This window comes from Galeopterus variegatus, unplaced genomic scaffold (assembly GCF_000696425.1).
Source record: "Galeopterus variegatus unplaced genomic scaffold, G_variegatus-3.0.2 Scaffold2855, whole genome shotgun sequence".
Taxonomy (NCBI): domain Eukaryota; kingdom Metazoa; phylum Chordata; class Mammalia; order Dermoptera; family Cynocephalidae; genus Galeopterus; species Galeopterus variegatus.
In genome coordinates this window covers 47,422-62,901 of record NW_007728966.1, presented here as the reverse complement: position 1 = coordinate 62,901, position 15,480 = coordinate 47,422, and the positions used below count along the sequence as shown (strand labels likewise).

Sequence of the window (15,480 nt, the reverse complement as noted above, 5' to 3'; positions counted from 1 at the left end):
GGAAGGTTCCTACCAAGGGGAACACGATTCTAGGAAGAGCATCAGTGCTGGAGGTGCCGGGCCCTTGGCAAGCTGTCCAGTGGAGTCTTGGCCGTGGTCCCCTCAGATGGTGGCTACAGCCTGAGCTGGAGCGGTGACTGGATGAAACAGAGAGCAGCTTTCCTTCCCATGACTGGTGGCCTCTTGATGGATTTTGGAGCTGGGCAGGAGGCAGAGCCAGAAGGAGGTCCAGGCCTGCACAGGCAATGCTGAGTACCTCGTGGAGGTTGAGGTGGGGGTTTGGGGAGGCAGGAGGCAGGTGTGGTGTTGAGAAGCTGAGTCTGAGCTGCCTCCTACCCCATGAGACCCTTTCCTTCCCTTCCCTGGGGAGGAGCCAGAGCCCAGTGTGTGGTCCCGGGGCTGCCCACCCCAGCCAGTGTTCCCAGGCCCGTGGAGGTTGAGGTGGGGGTTTGGGGAGGCAGGAGGCAGGTGTGGTGTTGAGAAGCTGAGTCTGAGCTGCCTCCTACCCCATGAGACCCTTTCCTTCCCTTCCCTGGGGAGGAGCCAGAGCCCAGTGTGTGGTCCCGGGGCTGCCCACCCCAGCAAGTGTTCCCAGGCCCTGAAGTGGAACTGTCTGACCCCCTCTTCTAGTTGTTGGTGGGAGCACTCTGTAGGTTAGAAGAGGGGTCCCCTTCTGTGACTTCATTTGACCCTGTGAGGTAGGCCCAAGAACCAATAGCATTCCTACTGTGTAGATGAGGAAACCAAGGCTCAAATGCCAAGAGAGTTGCTCGGGAAGAAGGCCTGGATGGGGCAGTGGGATCTGTAGCTTCTTGATGAACTGCCTGTCTGTTGGGGAGCAGATGCCCTTCCTCTTTCTGGGCCCATCCTCCAACCTCAGCCTCTTGCCCTGTGGGCTTCCCTACAGGTGGAAGGGGTCTGTGGGAGAGGAGGACAACGTGCTGTGTTGGGTGAATGTGCCAGGTCCTCCAGGGGACAGAAGCTCTAGTCCCTCTGCCCTGCTATACCCCTGCAGACTGACAGAAGGCAGGGTCACCCCTGCTGCGAAGGATTAGAGAGGAGGCGGGGCACCCCAACTGCTGGGCTGGGGAACTGCTCTTCTTCCCCACCCCCAGCCCCACCTGTTCCAAACTGACATGGCTCTGGCCGCAGCAGCCCCTTCCTCTGGTCACTGTGATTGAAGCCAGCCACAGGCTCTAAGCCTGGAGCCCCCTGCCCTAGGAATTGAACACCCTGGTTTGAGTCCAGCCCTGCTGCCAAACATCTGTATGTCCTGGGGGAGCCTTCCTCCCTTCTCTGGGTCTTAGACTGCTCATCTGTGCAGTGAGGGGTGCCACCCTCTACAGCACAGTGGGTCTGGGCTGGTCCTCCCCCATAGTCACTTGGCCTGTGAGAAAAGGCCTGGGGCATGAGAGAGGGAAGAAAGCCTTTTTTCTTGCCAGTAAAGGTCAGGCTGTGCTCCCTCCCTGCCCGGCAGCCAGCCTGGTGCCTAATGTCTGCCCCATGGCAGATGACCGGCACCAGGGCTCCTAGCAACAGTGGACAAAAGGTTACTCCTGACGTGCCAGGCTGCCTCCCTGGTGGCTGCCTCGGCCTCTCATGCGCCCTCTTAAAAAGGAAAAAAAGTTGCGGCTTTGACTGGGAGCGTGCCTGTGTGCACGCCCGCCCGTGGACATGCTCGCGTCTGCACACTTACGCCGCTCCCCTCCCCTCCGAAAAACGTGAACTCCGCATGTAGCGCGGTAACTCTCCCCGATGAAATGGAAAGTTGAACATAAATCAATGTCTGCCGCCCGGTTAGCTATGCATCAGCAGTCAGTGCCTGGGAGATTTGCTCAGTAACAAAGCACCCGGCAGCTCTGTGGGCCTCGACTGCCCCCTAACGCGGAGCCCGGCAGACTGCCTGCCTGCCTCCTGCAATGGGACCGTCATCCCCACCCCAGGTCTCTCTGCTGTCTTTGAGAGAGGGGAGGGGAGAGACTCTTGGGAGGACCCTGAGCCAGGAGGCCTGGCTGTGTTCTCATTGCTGTTCCCCTTTCTGGGCCTCTACTCCTGGGCCGTCTGCATCTCTGGCTTTTATGGATCAGGTACTGGAATGACTGGTGTCAGTAGTTGCCTTCACCTCTCGGTTATTAAGAACTTGGGCTGATTTGTCCCCTCCCCTTTGGACCTGTGTTTTTACTTTGGGTGTCTCTTAGAACTGAATTTTTTCCCTGTGCCTGGGAGCTGCCATGTCTTGTCATCTGTCCCAGTGCTGTGCCACGGTTGTTCTCCTTCCCCCATGAAGTTCTCCCGCCTCTCATTGCGGAGGAGCCCCCCGTGGGGGTGGGTGGTGGTTCTGTTTTGTCTCTTCATAGCTGACTGAGGGGGCAGGCCCTCCTCTGCTCTTTCCTCCACTTCTCAGCAGATTGTGCTGAGGTTTTTTTCCTTTAAAAAAAAAAAAAGGTCACATTCCTCAGCCCTTGTAGCAGAAGAGGTTTCAGGAAAAGAATTCCAGCAGAATCCTGTAATAACACGCCTCGGCATTACATGGATCAGAATGGACCCACTGAATAAGATCACGCCACAGTGAAACGAAACTGCCCTTTGGGAGTCTGGGCTGAGCCAGGCCAGCACATCGTACACAGGTCAGGGGCCGTGCGTGCATCCAGCTCAGCATGAGGCACTGTTCTGAGTGCTGGGGACATGGCAGAGACTCTCAGTGCAGGTCTCAGGGTCATGTCCTGTTTTTGCCTAAATTAACTCCCCAAGCAACCTTTCCCTGGAAAGCTCTCTCCCCCAAATGAAGGCCTTGGAATAAATGAAGCCCCTGGCCCAGCCCCACCCATGCATGGTTCTGTGAATTTTTCTCCCAGAAGAGCCCCCTGTCTCTTGCTCCAGATCAAACTGGTAGGTAAAGCCTTCATGAAGTGCCAGCTCTGTGCTGAGTGCTAGGCACTCCAAGAAGCTTCCCGGCTGGCATCCCGACCACAGGGGCCATATCAGCTCGGCAGTGCAGGGATGGGGAGTGGGAGGCACCCAGTTGGGGTTCAGAGAGAACACGGAGTGGCTGTGAGCACGGGCTTTGGAGCAAGGCAGCTCACTGCCACTTCCTGGCGGTGTGATTGGGAGTTGCCCGACCTCTTCAGGCACTGTTTCCTCAGTTGTGCTATAGGAGCAGTCATGCAGCAAATCATGCTGCTTCCTTTGTGGAGCTTGACTATACGTATAAACGTGTATTCATGTTCAGTATGAATTGACTGTACATATAAATGTGTATTAATGTTCAGTAGTGGTTTATTACTGCTGTTCAAAGATGACTGGGTTGGCCATGTTGACCAGTGGTTGGAAGCCGAGCTGCTGGGCCCCTGGATCTCCCATCGTGCCTGTTGGCTCATCTGCCCCTCTGTCTTGGGCAGGAACACGTTGGGCTCACACCTCCCTCACCCCATCTGAAGGTGGTCCCTCCTTCCTGGTGGCCTCTGCGGTCATGTAGCCCAGGTGGGTATGTGGGTTACCTTGAGAACGTCAGTTAACCTCTTGGAACCGCACTTGCTTTATCTGATAATTGGGGGAAATGACAGCCCTGACCACTTGGAGCAGTTGTGAGGTTGCCATGAGAAAATGCACACAAAGCCCTGCCCACTGCCAGGTAAACACTCTTCCCTGTTAGCGGGTAGGAGTGTTGTTGTAGGTGTGTCCCGGGCTGTCTTTTTTTGCACGCTAGAGGGCAGGGTAAAGCGAGGTCTTCCAGCTTCTCCAAGAGTGAGGGCCACCTTGAGTTTTCTCCTCTTTCCAGAAGGAGAGATTCCTAGGAGCTTAGCACAGCCTTAGTGGCATTGATGTGTGAGAGAAGTTCTGGTATTCTCCAGAGCGATGAGCTTTTTAGTGCTTAATCCTTCAGTTTGACAGATCTGGCACCTACTAAGCACTGGGCCCCAGTTGGCTTTTATGTGTTACCTCACTTAGTCCTGCCCACCTGACTTACCTCCTTGGGCCCTGGTCCACCAACAGGGGCTGCCAGGGGAGGTGGAAGCAGGAAAGTAGATTGCATGTCCGAGAACCTCTGACCCTGTTCCTCCCAGGCTTGTTAACGTGAGCTTGATGGAGACCAGCTCTCTGAACAGGGAGCTAGGTCTTTGCCTATACAGCTGAGTTCTATCTAGTGAATTTCACCTGAGTATCATTTGAGTTTGTTTTCCTCACCTGTAAAATAGGACCAGTTCAACCTGCTTCTCCAGCTATGAGTATACGAGTCTGGGAATACGGTCAGGAGCCCTTGTGCAGATTTTTAATCTGCCCTTCATTCAGAGGCTTTGGGGGCAAATGAAGTAGGGGACCACTTCCAGGTCCAGATGGCTCCTGCCCACAGAGTTTGCTGGTGGGGTTCCTGAGGGGCTCTCGTTGAGGGGCATGCTTCCCACTCCAAGACTAGCTCAGATTAGGACAGGTTCTGTGTTATGGACGAGGGAGGCAGCTCCCGGGGAGTGGGTAATAAAGAAAGCTGAGTCAAAGGAAGAGGTGGTTCCTGAAGGATTCTATGAGGCAGGAGGATGCCAAGACACAGGTTGATTTAGTAGCAGCTGCCCTTTGGTGAGGACTGGTTCTCAGCACTGGACTCTCGGTATCTCAGTCCTGTGGTCCTCTGTGAGGCATGTGGGGCAGCCCTATTTTCCACGTGAGGTGAGTTTCAGAGGGAATTACAGGCTGGGCTCCTGGCCCCATGAATCTGGGGCTCTTCCAGCAGTGCACAGAGCTGCTCCTATGTTTCTGCCAATGTTCACCAGGTATCCTCACACACTGCCCGTGTGACTGTGGACCAGGCTTCCCAAACCTGTGTCTCCCCAGAGTCTTGGTTCTTTCCCCTACCCCATCCTATTGCTTCACCTTAATAGAGGAAGGAAGGAAAGGTCTTGAGCCATTCCCTGGGCTTCCCAGGGAGGAAGAGGCATGAGAAACTTCCCAGTTACTAAGGAAGCTGCCAGACTAAAAGAAAAAAAACTCGGGGAACCCTCCCGTTCCATTCTTAGCCCTCTTCTGCTCAAGGGACAGTTGGGTTGAATTCTGGGCATTCTGGATTTGTGGCTTCCAGGGCCCTGCAGTCCTCCTTCCTAGTTGGACATGATGACTCATTACTCTTTGGGATTGTTTGTCATGGTGTGAAAGGGGTAGGGCAGGAAGGCTGTGTGCACGCGTGTGTCTGAAGAGCTTAAAGTAGAGCAGGGATTCTCTGGGTAGATGAGGCAGTGCCTTTTTAATATGCGTCTCACCTTCACTGTGTTGTTGTGATTAACAGCGGAGCCTGGGCTCTGGCGAGGTGGTGTGGAGGCTGGTGGGCAGGAGCGGGATGCATCTTTGCAGCACTGTCCATTTTCAGAGCCAAGGGCTATCTTGCAGAAGAGAGGATTTGGTTCCCTTGGCGCAGCAGGCGTGCTCCCCTGCGTTCCAAGGGACTGGCGTGGTTCTGGATTCTGGGTCTGTCCCTTCCTCCAACTTACTCACAAAGCCTGTCTCTCCTGCAGCAAGTAGAGGTTGGAAAGGGAGAGATGTGCCATCTGGATCCTGCCAGAAACCCACATGATGGGAATGGGCATCAGAAACTGCCCGCCCCAGGGTCACTGGATGCCCAGCTCCTTCACTAGCATCAGAGAAGGCTGGCTGTTCAGGGTGGGGTTGGTTCACTGGGGCAGCAGGTGGGATGGAAGAGCCACTCATGAACAAGAGTCTCATGGGTTTCCTCATTCCATGTGCTGTCAGCCATAGCTGGGAATTAGCACCCTAGACAGCTGTGAACTCACTGTTTTCCAGTGCCCGTAAGTCTTGACTTCTAACTTGAGAGAGGGTGTAGAAACACCTTTGGGAAGGAACAGAATGGCTGTAAGGTTCCCAGGTTACAGGTCTGATCACCATTCCCTTGCATGAACTCCCACAACTTAATACCCCCTCCTCGGCCTGGTGGTCCCAGCCCCAAGGTTACCGTCGTGTGCGCACCGTCCTCCAGAACCACACCCTCTCTTGCACATTTGGGCTGCATAGATGCCGTCTTCTTGGCCCAGAATCCCCTTCCTCCTCTTTTCTGCTAAGTGATGCCTCTTCATCCTTCAAATCCTGCCTGAATTTTTTTTTTAATTAATTTTTTTTTTTTTTTGAGGCTGGCTGGTACAGGAATCTGAACCCCTGACCTTCATGTACCAGCACCACACTCTCCCAAGTGAGCTAACCAGCCAGCCCCAAGTCCTACCTAAATGTGACAGTTCTGTGATCTCTGCCCCCTTCACCTTCACTACCTGTTGTACCTGGTACCTGCCTCTGTTATAGTGCTTCTGCAGTATTAAACTCAGATCTCTCCAGCCAGCCTGGGACTCTTTATGGGAGGGCAGAGAACTGCTTATTAGTGTGTCTCCAGTGCTTAGCACACACTCGGCCCTGGGTGCCAGTACCCAGTGGCTAGGTGGGCTGCCAGATAGAGGTGGTTTTTGCCCATATGTTCTGCGTATTGATGCTTTTTCCTGTGACCCTGAAAAGAGTGCCCAGTTGTATGAACACGTGCACACACAGTCTCCAGCAGGGAGACCCCTCAAGGGTTTACTGGCTAGAGGCGAAGTCACTTCTCTCATCCCCTGCCCCATCCCAACCACAGCCATTCAAGGTCAAGCCCTTTCCTCCTGGAGAATCCCTATGTGAATCCATTCCACAGAAAAGGGTCCAAACAGTTTGAACCTGCTGGAAGAACTCAGGACAGGGAATCAAGCCCCCAAAGTATGCTGGCAAGGGAGGGAAGGGCTGATTCCCCAGCCCTGTGGCAAGAACAGAATTGGAGAGACCATCAGCAAGGAGGTGCTCTGGGACCAGCAGTGGGCATGAATGCTGGTTTTGTGTTATGAGGATGAACTGTCATTTTGTTCAAGACCAATGGCCAGGAAAATGAGGACATATTGATGGGTGAGGTGGCATGTTGGTGGGAGAATCAGAATCCAGGTCTGTGACTCCTGGGTCGGTGCACATTTTGTCTGTCCTCAGTGGGGTAAATCTTGGCTCTTTCATTAATAACTAATGTCATTAGACTTTGGTTTTCTCCTTTGTAGAAAGTGGTTAATTTTTGCTTCGTTTGTCTTATGAGTGAGATGCCACATTAAAAATCAGAAAGTAGATAATAGTACTGCTTTGTTTTTCCTTGAGAATTAAAAAAGATCCCATTTTTTTCCCTTTTCAGTCTTGAGAATCATCATAAAACTCAGGAGGTCCACAGACTTTTTCTGTGAAGGGCCAGCTAATAAATATGGCTTCCGGGGGCATCTGGTATCTGTTGTAACTACTCAGCTCTGCCGTTGTAGCGTGAAAGCAGCCGTAGACAGTACACGGATGAGCGTGGCTGTGTGCCAGTAAAACTTTATTTACAGTTGGTTAGACCATGGTGCTGATAACAACAAGGTCTAGGGTTTGATCTCTGTACCAGCCTGCTGCCTCTCCCCCACACCACCCCCCAGAAAAATTTTTTTATTTACTAAAACAGGTGGCAGGCCAGATTTGGCCTCAAGCTTGCTCTAGCTCAGCATGGTAGCTGTGCTTTTTGGGATCCTGATGCTACTTCTGACCCAAGCCTCCACTGTTGGGTACATGGTGTAGTGCAGGGGACCATGCATGGACCCTCGAAGTGGGTTAGACCTGGGACCAGTGAGCTCACACCCCTGAGGCCCAGTCTTGCCACTTGTGTAATGCTGCAGTCACAGCAAGGGCAGAGAAGAGGCAGTGGCGACCAGGGTGTGGAGGAGCTCCACAATAGGTCTTGGGCGCCACCTGTATTTTCATTGGCCATGTTTCCTCCCTTTGTTTTGCCTGCTGATTCTGCGCCTCAGTGGGCAAGTGTGTCTCATGCCTGTTGAGCAAAACCTTCACTGAGCACCTCCTGCGCATGTCTTAGCAGGGCCCATCCTGGGAATCCACATTCACAGCTGTGCGGACCTTGCGCCCTTGCTGTCTGCCCAGGGCTGTCCCAACTCCTCAGAGAGGCTCACATGGAGGAAGGGAGGTCAGCTGGGGCCTTTGCTGAAAGGGAAATCAATGAACCTTTTGCTAATCTTTGCACACAGTGGGCCTTGGTGGCTGTGAGGATCCCTGCCGTTTATGCAATGGTGACCCCAGAGGAGAGATGTGGTATATACAAGCTCCCTGTAACTGGTGACTGCCACACTGTCCCAGAAAAATGGTCTAGCACCTCTTGTCCTATGCTCATGGAGAGTCATGATTATTGTGGCTTCAACTATTGGGCAGAAGGATCCCTACATGACTGGGAGCTCTCTCAGGACTGAGCTGAAGCCCAGGCAGTTACTGCACTGTTGGGTGTGGTCCAGCTCAACCCTCTGAGGACCTACTGTGCGTATGCCAGGTCCACACTGGGTGCACGCACAGATGGCTTTGACTCCCCATGCCCTCGAGTTGGTAATCTCAGCCCCAGCTTTGGCCACAAGTACGCACATGCAAAGAAACCTCTTCCCCAGGGGACAGATTGAAGCAAGATAGGAAGACGGCTCTCCAGTCCTGTGGAGTTCATTCCTGTGGGTTGAAAGGAGGAAATAACTTTCCCTCCAATGAGCTGCATGTAAAATTGACTTGCTCTCCCTCCCTCAACCTGCCGGGTGGTCAGCTTCCCACTCCAGAAAGGCCGTGGGTGGAGGCAGGCCGCGTTGACAGATTCAGGGTGTCAGCAGCACACCTTGGCCCTCTCCCCAGAACAGGCTTATGGCATTTTCCGTCAGTATTTCTGTCCAAGGAGCAAATTGAATTGTCTATCGCGTCATGCCTTTTGCCATGTGTGTAATTATTGTAATTTTATATTCCCTCAATTAAAGTGACACGCCCAACAGGCAGATTTCACAGGCCACCAGTACTGCAAGCCATCTGCCTCCTGCTGATGGTTGATAAAATCCACCCCTTCATCCTTGTCAGACTAGAGGCCAGTGTCCCCAGGAGTCAGGAGGGATGGGATGTGTGGAGTGTTTCTCTTAGCAACCTAAAACTTCAAGTCCCCTTTCCCCAAAGGCTTTCTGTGGAGACAAAAGGCAGATTTGGCCTAGATGGTGATGATGCTGCCTTCTGTTAGGTAGCCCTGGGCAGTTTACAAAGTACTCTCATGGCTCTTGTGTCCCCATGAGGAAGGCACAGCCTAGACCCCTTGCCAGGCTTTATGGATAAGCCCAAGGCCCTGGGTTATGAGTCCAGGACTTCGACCATAGCTCTTTGGGCTTTCAGGAATGGTGCTCTTGCCCTGGGCGAAGCCTGTCTTCATGCACGCTCCCTCCCAGGATCCCCTCTGAACCCAGAGAGCCTGGACTTAAGTCCCAGCTCTTTTTCTCTGCTAGTCTGTGATTTCCCAGCAGGTGAAGGCAGTTTTGAGGAATGGGAGGTGGCCTTTGGGGAGGAAGCAGTGAGTTTGGAGAATATTTAACTTAGGACATAGCTTACGTTACCTTTCTCCTTTAAAAAAACCAGTGCAGGGACCGGCCCCGTGGCACACTCGGGAGAGTGAGGGGCTGGGAGCGCAGCGACGCTCCCGCCATGGGTTCGGATCCTATATAGGACTGGCCAGTGTGCTCACTGGCTGAGCGCGGTGCGGGCGACACCACACCAAGGGTTGTGATCCCCTTACCGGTCACGAAAAAGACAAAAAAAAAAAACAAAACAGTGCACGTTTAATTTTTTTTTAATCTGATTTTTAATTTTAAGGAGCTACACTCCCTCACTCCCAAGAATGTTTAGCTCAGTGGACCAGCTTGGTCAGCCTGTGGGTGCTAGCATTTCTTCCTGGTTCCTTGAACCCAGAGGTACTAGATGTGCCCACCAGGAGCTTGTTGCGTCTTGCCCCTTGTCCATGGCTGCGTGGTCTGCCTGCAGGCTGAGCTTCACTGCTGTTTTGGGGCCCTGCCTTGGATGCACCCATGGGGTGAAGGGCCACAGTTGCTGCCCTTGATGAGGTCCTTGGGTAGGGCCACTAGGCCCAGCAGTGAGGGGCCCATGCAGCACCCACAGATTCGGCAGCATGTCAGAATGGAATGCTCCATGTTGGAAAAACACTTGACTGGGTAGTGCCAGAAAGGCTTGACAAAGGAGGGCGTGTGGCTTTCTTCAGGCTGGGGGACATTCCCGGCAGAGAGGAACTCCCGCTTTCCCTGTACGTGGCCAGTGAGTGGCTACAGGAACATAAGGTATGGAAGACCATGAAGACTGAGGACCCTCCACATGTCTCACACTATCAGCTGCACCACACCCCTGCAGTATTTGTAGCATAGTCCCTGTTTTCCTTATGAGGATACCAAGGCTCAGGGTGTGTTCTGGAGGAGCTGGGGTTGGGTGCCGGGTCTGTGTAACTACAGAGCTCTTCACAGCATGCCACAGGCCATCCCTCAAGAGTGGCTTTTTTTTTTTTCCTTTTTGTCTTTTTTCGTGACCGGCAACTGATCACAACCCTCAGTGTCGCGCCCGTACTGGACTGGGACCGGCAACGGGATCACAACCCTCGGTGTTGCACCCGCAACCTCGCTCAGCCAGTGAGTGGCCAGTCTGTATGTGGGATCCGAACCCTCGGCGGGAGCGCCACCGCGCTCCCAAGCGGCGCACTGTAGCAGTGCGCCACCGGGCCGGCCCCCTCAAGAGTGGCTTTAATGAAGTACAGGGACTTAGCCAAAATGTGACAGGAGGGATGGGGGGGTCTTGCTGAAGGTTCTGTAATGCTGTTCCACAGAGACTTTTAATCCGTAGTGCCATGGAAACACTCTGTTTCCCACCATGTTGATGCTGCTAAAGACTTTTTCACTAAACTGTCAGTGTCCAGACTTGAGAGTTTTCATGCAACAGCCCAGCATTTGCCTTGATCACACCCATAACAGCCTCCTGGGCCCTGCCTAAGTGGCTCGCAGAAGCTGCTGGATGTAACACTACCCAATGCTGAAATTACAGGAAAAAGAATAAAGAGGAAGTGTGGGAGATAGTTGTCTTTGGTCAAGTTCTTAAGGATGAAGAAAAAACAAACAAAAAGGTCTTAAGGATGTCCGAGATGGAATGGCAATCCATTAACAAGGTCTGGGGCAGTGTGAAGGCCGAATAGGAAGTTGGGTATGTGTTCTGCCTCCTTTTTCCAGGTTCAGGAGCATGGGTATCCCCGAGTTAAGGTCTTCCCCAGGGCTCAGGTCCCCTTGCCGTGCAGTGCGGTACAAGGCAAAGAGTTTTCACCTTTTCAGGAGACCCTAGTCCTCATCCCAGCTCCGTGTTGGCTCATGGAGGGACTGGGCTTACAGCTGCTGTGGGCCTCAGTTTACCTCTCTAGGAAGTGAGAGAGAGCTGGTCGTCACTTTCTCTTGGAGCCTCTGGTAGGTTAAGCAGACATTCCAGCTTGCTTGTCGCTGTGTCCTCATCCTTCTCCTCAATAAGCCTGGGAGCCCTCCAAGGCCACAGTAAGTCTAATGTGCCCTGAGACCCTGGCGTGGGGCTGGCTGGGTGCATGGAGGTCAGCACCTTGGATCCAGATGCGCTCCCAAGTCCTTCCACCTCTAAGGTCCGTTCCTATTTGCTCCTTGCTCTCTGTGCCTGACGCATGACACAGGGGTGCTGCTTACAGGCTTGTATAATGGTAGGCTTCCTAAGACCCCCTTGGGCTCTTCAATCATACTTTGAGACCTGGCTCCATCACTTTGGATCACTTTGAGATCCTGGCGCATGGCTTCGCCTTTCCAAGTCTTGGTTCCTTGGCTATAAAGTGGAGTAATTGATGGCCCTTCCTGCATGGATCTCAGGATTAGTGAGCAGTGCAGATAATGGCCACACTCCCTGTGAGCTGCGTAGTCTTACGGACACAGCCCAGACACAGAGAATGTAGTGACAGAGCTACAGGCTGAATGGAGGTAGCGGGGATACAGAGGATGGAGTTTCATGTGGATATGGTGACTCCCTGGGAAATGGTAGGTTTCTGGCTCAGTGGAGGAAAAGCTTTCCAGCCCACAGAGCTTCCTGTAGTGCTTGGGATGCCCTTGGGGAGGTGGATACTGAGATTTGTCTTCACCTGTGTCACGATTGGAGTGGGATTTTCCCTGAGTGACTGGCTGGCCTGGGCCAGGATTCCCTTGTCCTCGTTATTCCAAACCCCAACTCCCAGTCAGAGGGGAGACTTCTAAGCTGCTGTTCCCTCCCCAGATTTAACAACCTGTTCCCCAATGCCTTGCACAAGCTAGAGCAGTGGCCGGGGCTGGGTCTCCGTCCTGCAGCTCATCAAGTTGAGAGAAAACCTGTGCCATCTTCACTAATTCAGGGACCAGTCCCTGGAGCCCAACAGGGGTCTTCTGAGGGGGGCACAGAGGGGAAGCACACACCCTAGCCTTGCCCTCTGGACCTCAGGGGCCTCGTGGAGGAGTCACGGACCTCAGCAGCCCTGGTGCAGGACCCTCCAGACCTGGGTCTGCTTACTGCCCCTTAGTAACAGCCATCACCTGGGGCCCCACCGCGTGGGCCAGGCCCTCCTGGGTGCTTTACTTCTGTGGTTGGTCAGCAAGTCAGCTGCTGCTAGCCTCCCTGACCGATGAGTCCACAGGCATAAGGGGCTTGGCCAGAGCCATGCTGCTTGCCCCGAGCATGCACTCCGCGTTGCCACGAAGGGAGGCGGAGGGTCGTGAAGGGAGGAGGGGTTCCCTTCTTGCCAGGAGCTGAGGAACCAACGGAAGGCTGGTTCTTTTGCCCCCTCTTGGCAACTGGACCTCGCCCTTGAACCCACCTCCTCTGTTCTTTTTATTTTTCTTTTTTGGGGGGTTGGCTTCGAATTATCTTGTTTTGTTTACATTACACCCAAGTTTTGTGGTACAAAAGACTTGCAGGTGCAAATATGTCCCGCCTTCATTAACTTCCCCTCCCTTTTTAATTTATGTGATTTCAATTTTCCTTCCCTGTACTGTTAATTAGGGGACCCTCTAATCAGTGCCATTATCACAGTGGTATTCATGTTTAGGAAAGCCGCTAAACAAATGCTTGCAAAATTGCTAAATGGCTAATTAATGTCTGTTAATTAAGAAAATTGCTCATGGTAACAAACCATGCCGTTGCTGGCAGCCGCTAGAAAGACACACACTTGTTGAAATTAGTAGCGTGGCAGGTAGGAGAACATCTGCTCCTCGGAGCTTTCCGGAAGTGAACAGCCCTTCGCTTGGCCAAGAAGCTCCCAGGCCTGTCCTCAGTGGCGCCCTTGGGTCCCTGCACAGCCCCCCCCCACCCCCCGTCCTCCTCAGCACACCTCTCCTCTGGGTCTCCATGCCCATGGCCTGTGCCTCCCCCTCCCCAGCTCTGCACCATCTCCTGAGCGAGCAGGAGGCTGGCGGTCTGGCTTTGAGGGAGAAGGCTGAGGAGGAAAACGCTACCTGTGCGTCTCCCTCCCTTGTTTTAATGTAGCCACACCCATCTGCCATGCTCATTTTGGATTTGACTCAGAAGTGGCTTCCAAGGATAATAGCACAGTCCTGGGTGGAGAAGAATGACTTGGGGCCTGGCCCAAGCCCGAATGGCCGGGTGGGCTGGGAGGCAGGTTCTTCACACCTTGTGACTGTGGCCCACAGTAGGAGATTCCTTTGGCATTGCGCCCCGGTCTGCACACATACATGTGTATTTACACATGTAATAGAGGTTCCTGAAAGATAGCTGCCTTAAAACATATAAAGCTTGATATATATATTTTTTATTGTTTTAGAATTTTTTTTTTTTTAAAGATGACCGGTAAGGGGATCTTAAACCTTGACTTGGTGTCGTCAGCACCATGCTCTCCCAAGTGAGCCACGGGCCGGCCCTATTGCTTTAGAATTTTTAAAACTAATAGTTGCAACCCACTAAACTGATTTCACCACCCACTGATGGGTTGGCACCCACAGTTTGACCAACCGCATGTGGTTTAGGTGAATCATCTGCCCATCTCTTCTGGTGGAGTCGAGGTCAGCATAGCCCAGGGCTTCAGGGTCAGCTTGGAACTGGTATGGAAAGCCAGCCCCTCCTCCCACCTGCCCACCCAGCATGCGGGAGTCTCCAACCCTTTCCCCCCAAGCCTCTCACGTGCCCTGCCTCTGCTCACCTCTGGGCTGCAGGGGGGACCGAGCCTTGGGCCCCTCGGCTGCTTGTCCTGGCTGCCACTTACCAGTTGTATAGCCATGGCCATGTCCCTTCATCCCCCGGGACTCAGTTTCCTCCTTGGTGAAAATAGGAATGAGAAGCCCACCTCACAGGGCTGGTTTGAAGTGCGGGTGAATTCATGAGCCACAGAGCCCCACTGCGCTACCGGCCGTCGTTCCCCTCTTGTTCAGGCTGTGGTGCCATCTTGCTCCCCCTGCCTCTGTTATTCCTCCGTCAGTGCCCCCTGCCCTGCTCCCCCGGCAGACTAGTCACGTGGGCTCTCACTAACCCTTGATTAATCCCGTCTTGAGTCACTGTCCCCCCAGACTGTAAGCTCCTTGAGGGCAGGACCCTCCCTGGTTCTTCCCTGCCTCCCCACAAGTGGCACTGACACACTGCATTGGGGCCAGGTGCGTAGCGCACCCTGTTTCTGTGTGTCACTGTGGTTCTCTGAGCCTGTCTCAGCCAACGTATTTAACATGGCAAACTCCGCTCAAATGGTAGGCTGTGTCCGGGACCTTACTCCTGTGTGCTTTGACAAAGGTGCTTCGTTTTATTTTTTGTTCTTCCGAATCCCCTGTGAATGTATTATCAGCTTCTCTCCCTCCTGCTCGCCGTGTCACACCATTGAGCCGGCGACCCAAGCAGCAGCTCTCCCACCTCCCCGCCAACCAGAGCCCACCCACCCGCACGCCCGCCGCCCACTCTTCGTTTTGGTTTAATTTTTGTTCTTTTAAGCTTCTTCTGCGCTTCTCCATGTGCTGTGATCTATAACCTGCCTCTACTGTCTGGCCTCACAGGGTCCTCCGGGGTCACAGCCCTCGCCGCACGCACAGCCTCCACCTCACAATCCTAGCAGCATGATGGGACCCCACAGTCAGGTAACGCACTGTGGCTCGCCCGCCCGCCGGGGGGCGCGGGGCGCGGAGGAAGGAGCGAGCCAGCAGAGGAAAAACAAAAATCAAAATGTGCTCTTGCCTTGCCTTCAAGTCTCTCTGGACAAATGAAATTTTAAGAAAACAATTTTTTCTCTAAAGATAGTCTTCATTCCTTGGACATCACACCCAGCTTGGATAAGAAACCAAAAGAAAAGCAAAAATATTTCTGTGACCTTGTCAGTGGCCTTTGCGTTTTTGTTTTTTCCTCTCCCACCTTTGGTTGGTTTTTGAGTTTGGTTAACCATTTGTTTGTAACCAAAGCTGCATCCCAAGCCTTTTCTTTGTGCACTCTTGCTGCTGAGAAAGCTTTCTTGCCCATTCCCCCGCATTAAGTTAGGGAGCCCGCTGTCCTCTCACTGTCTTCCATGGTGTTTTCCCCCCTTAAATCCTCACCCCTTCCCACCCCTCTCTGTGGGTGGTTTCTCTGTGC

The 15,480-nt window shown here is 53.3% G+C and overlaps 1 protein-coding gene across 1 annotated transcript in view; it reads left to right on the top strand.

The window, feature by feature from the left end:
• The window catches only part of SSBP3 (single stranded DNA binding protein 3), a 161,537-nt gene that overhangs the window by 120,000 nt on the left and 26,057 nt on the right, over nucleotides 1-15,480 (top strand). Inside the window, exon 6 of the mRNA XM_008583226.1 lies at nucleotides 14,913-14,993. Within this exon, the coding sequence (XP_008581448.1) occupies nucleotides 14,913-14,993 (81 nt within the window). The remainder of the gene's footprint in view (nucleotides 1-14,912; nucleotides 14,994-15,480) is intronic.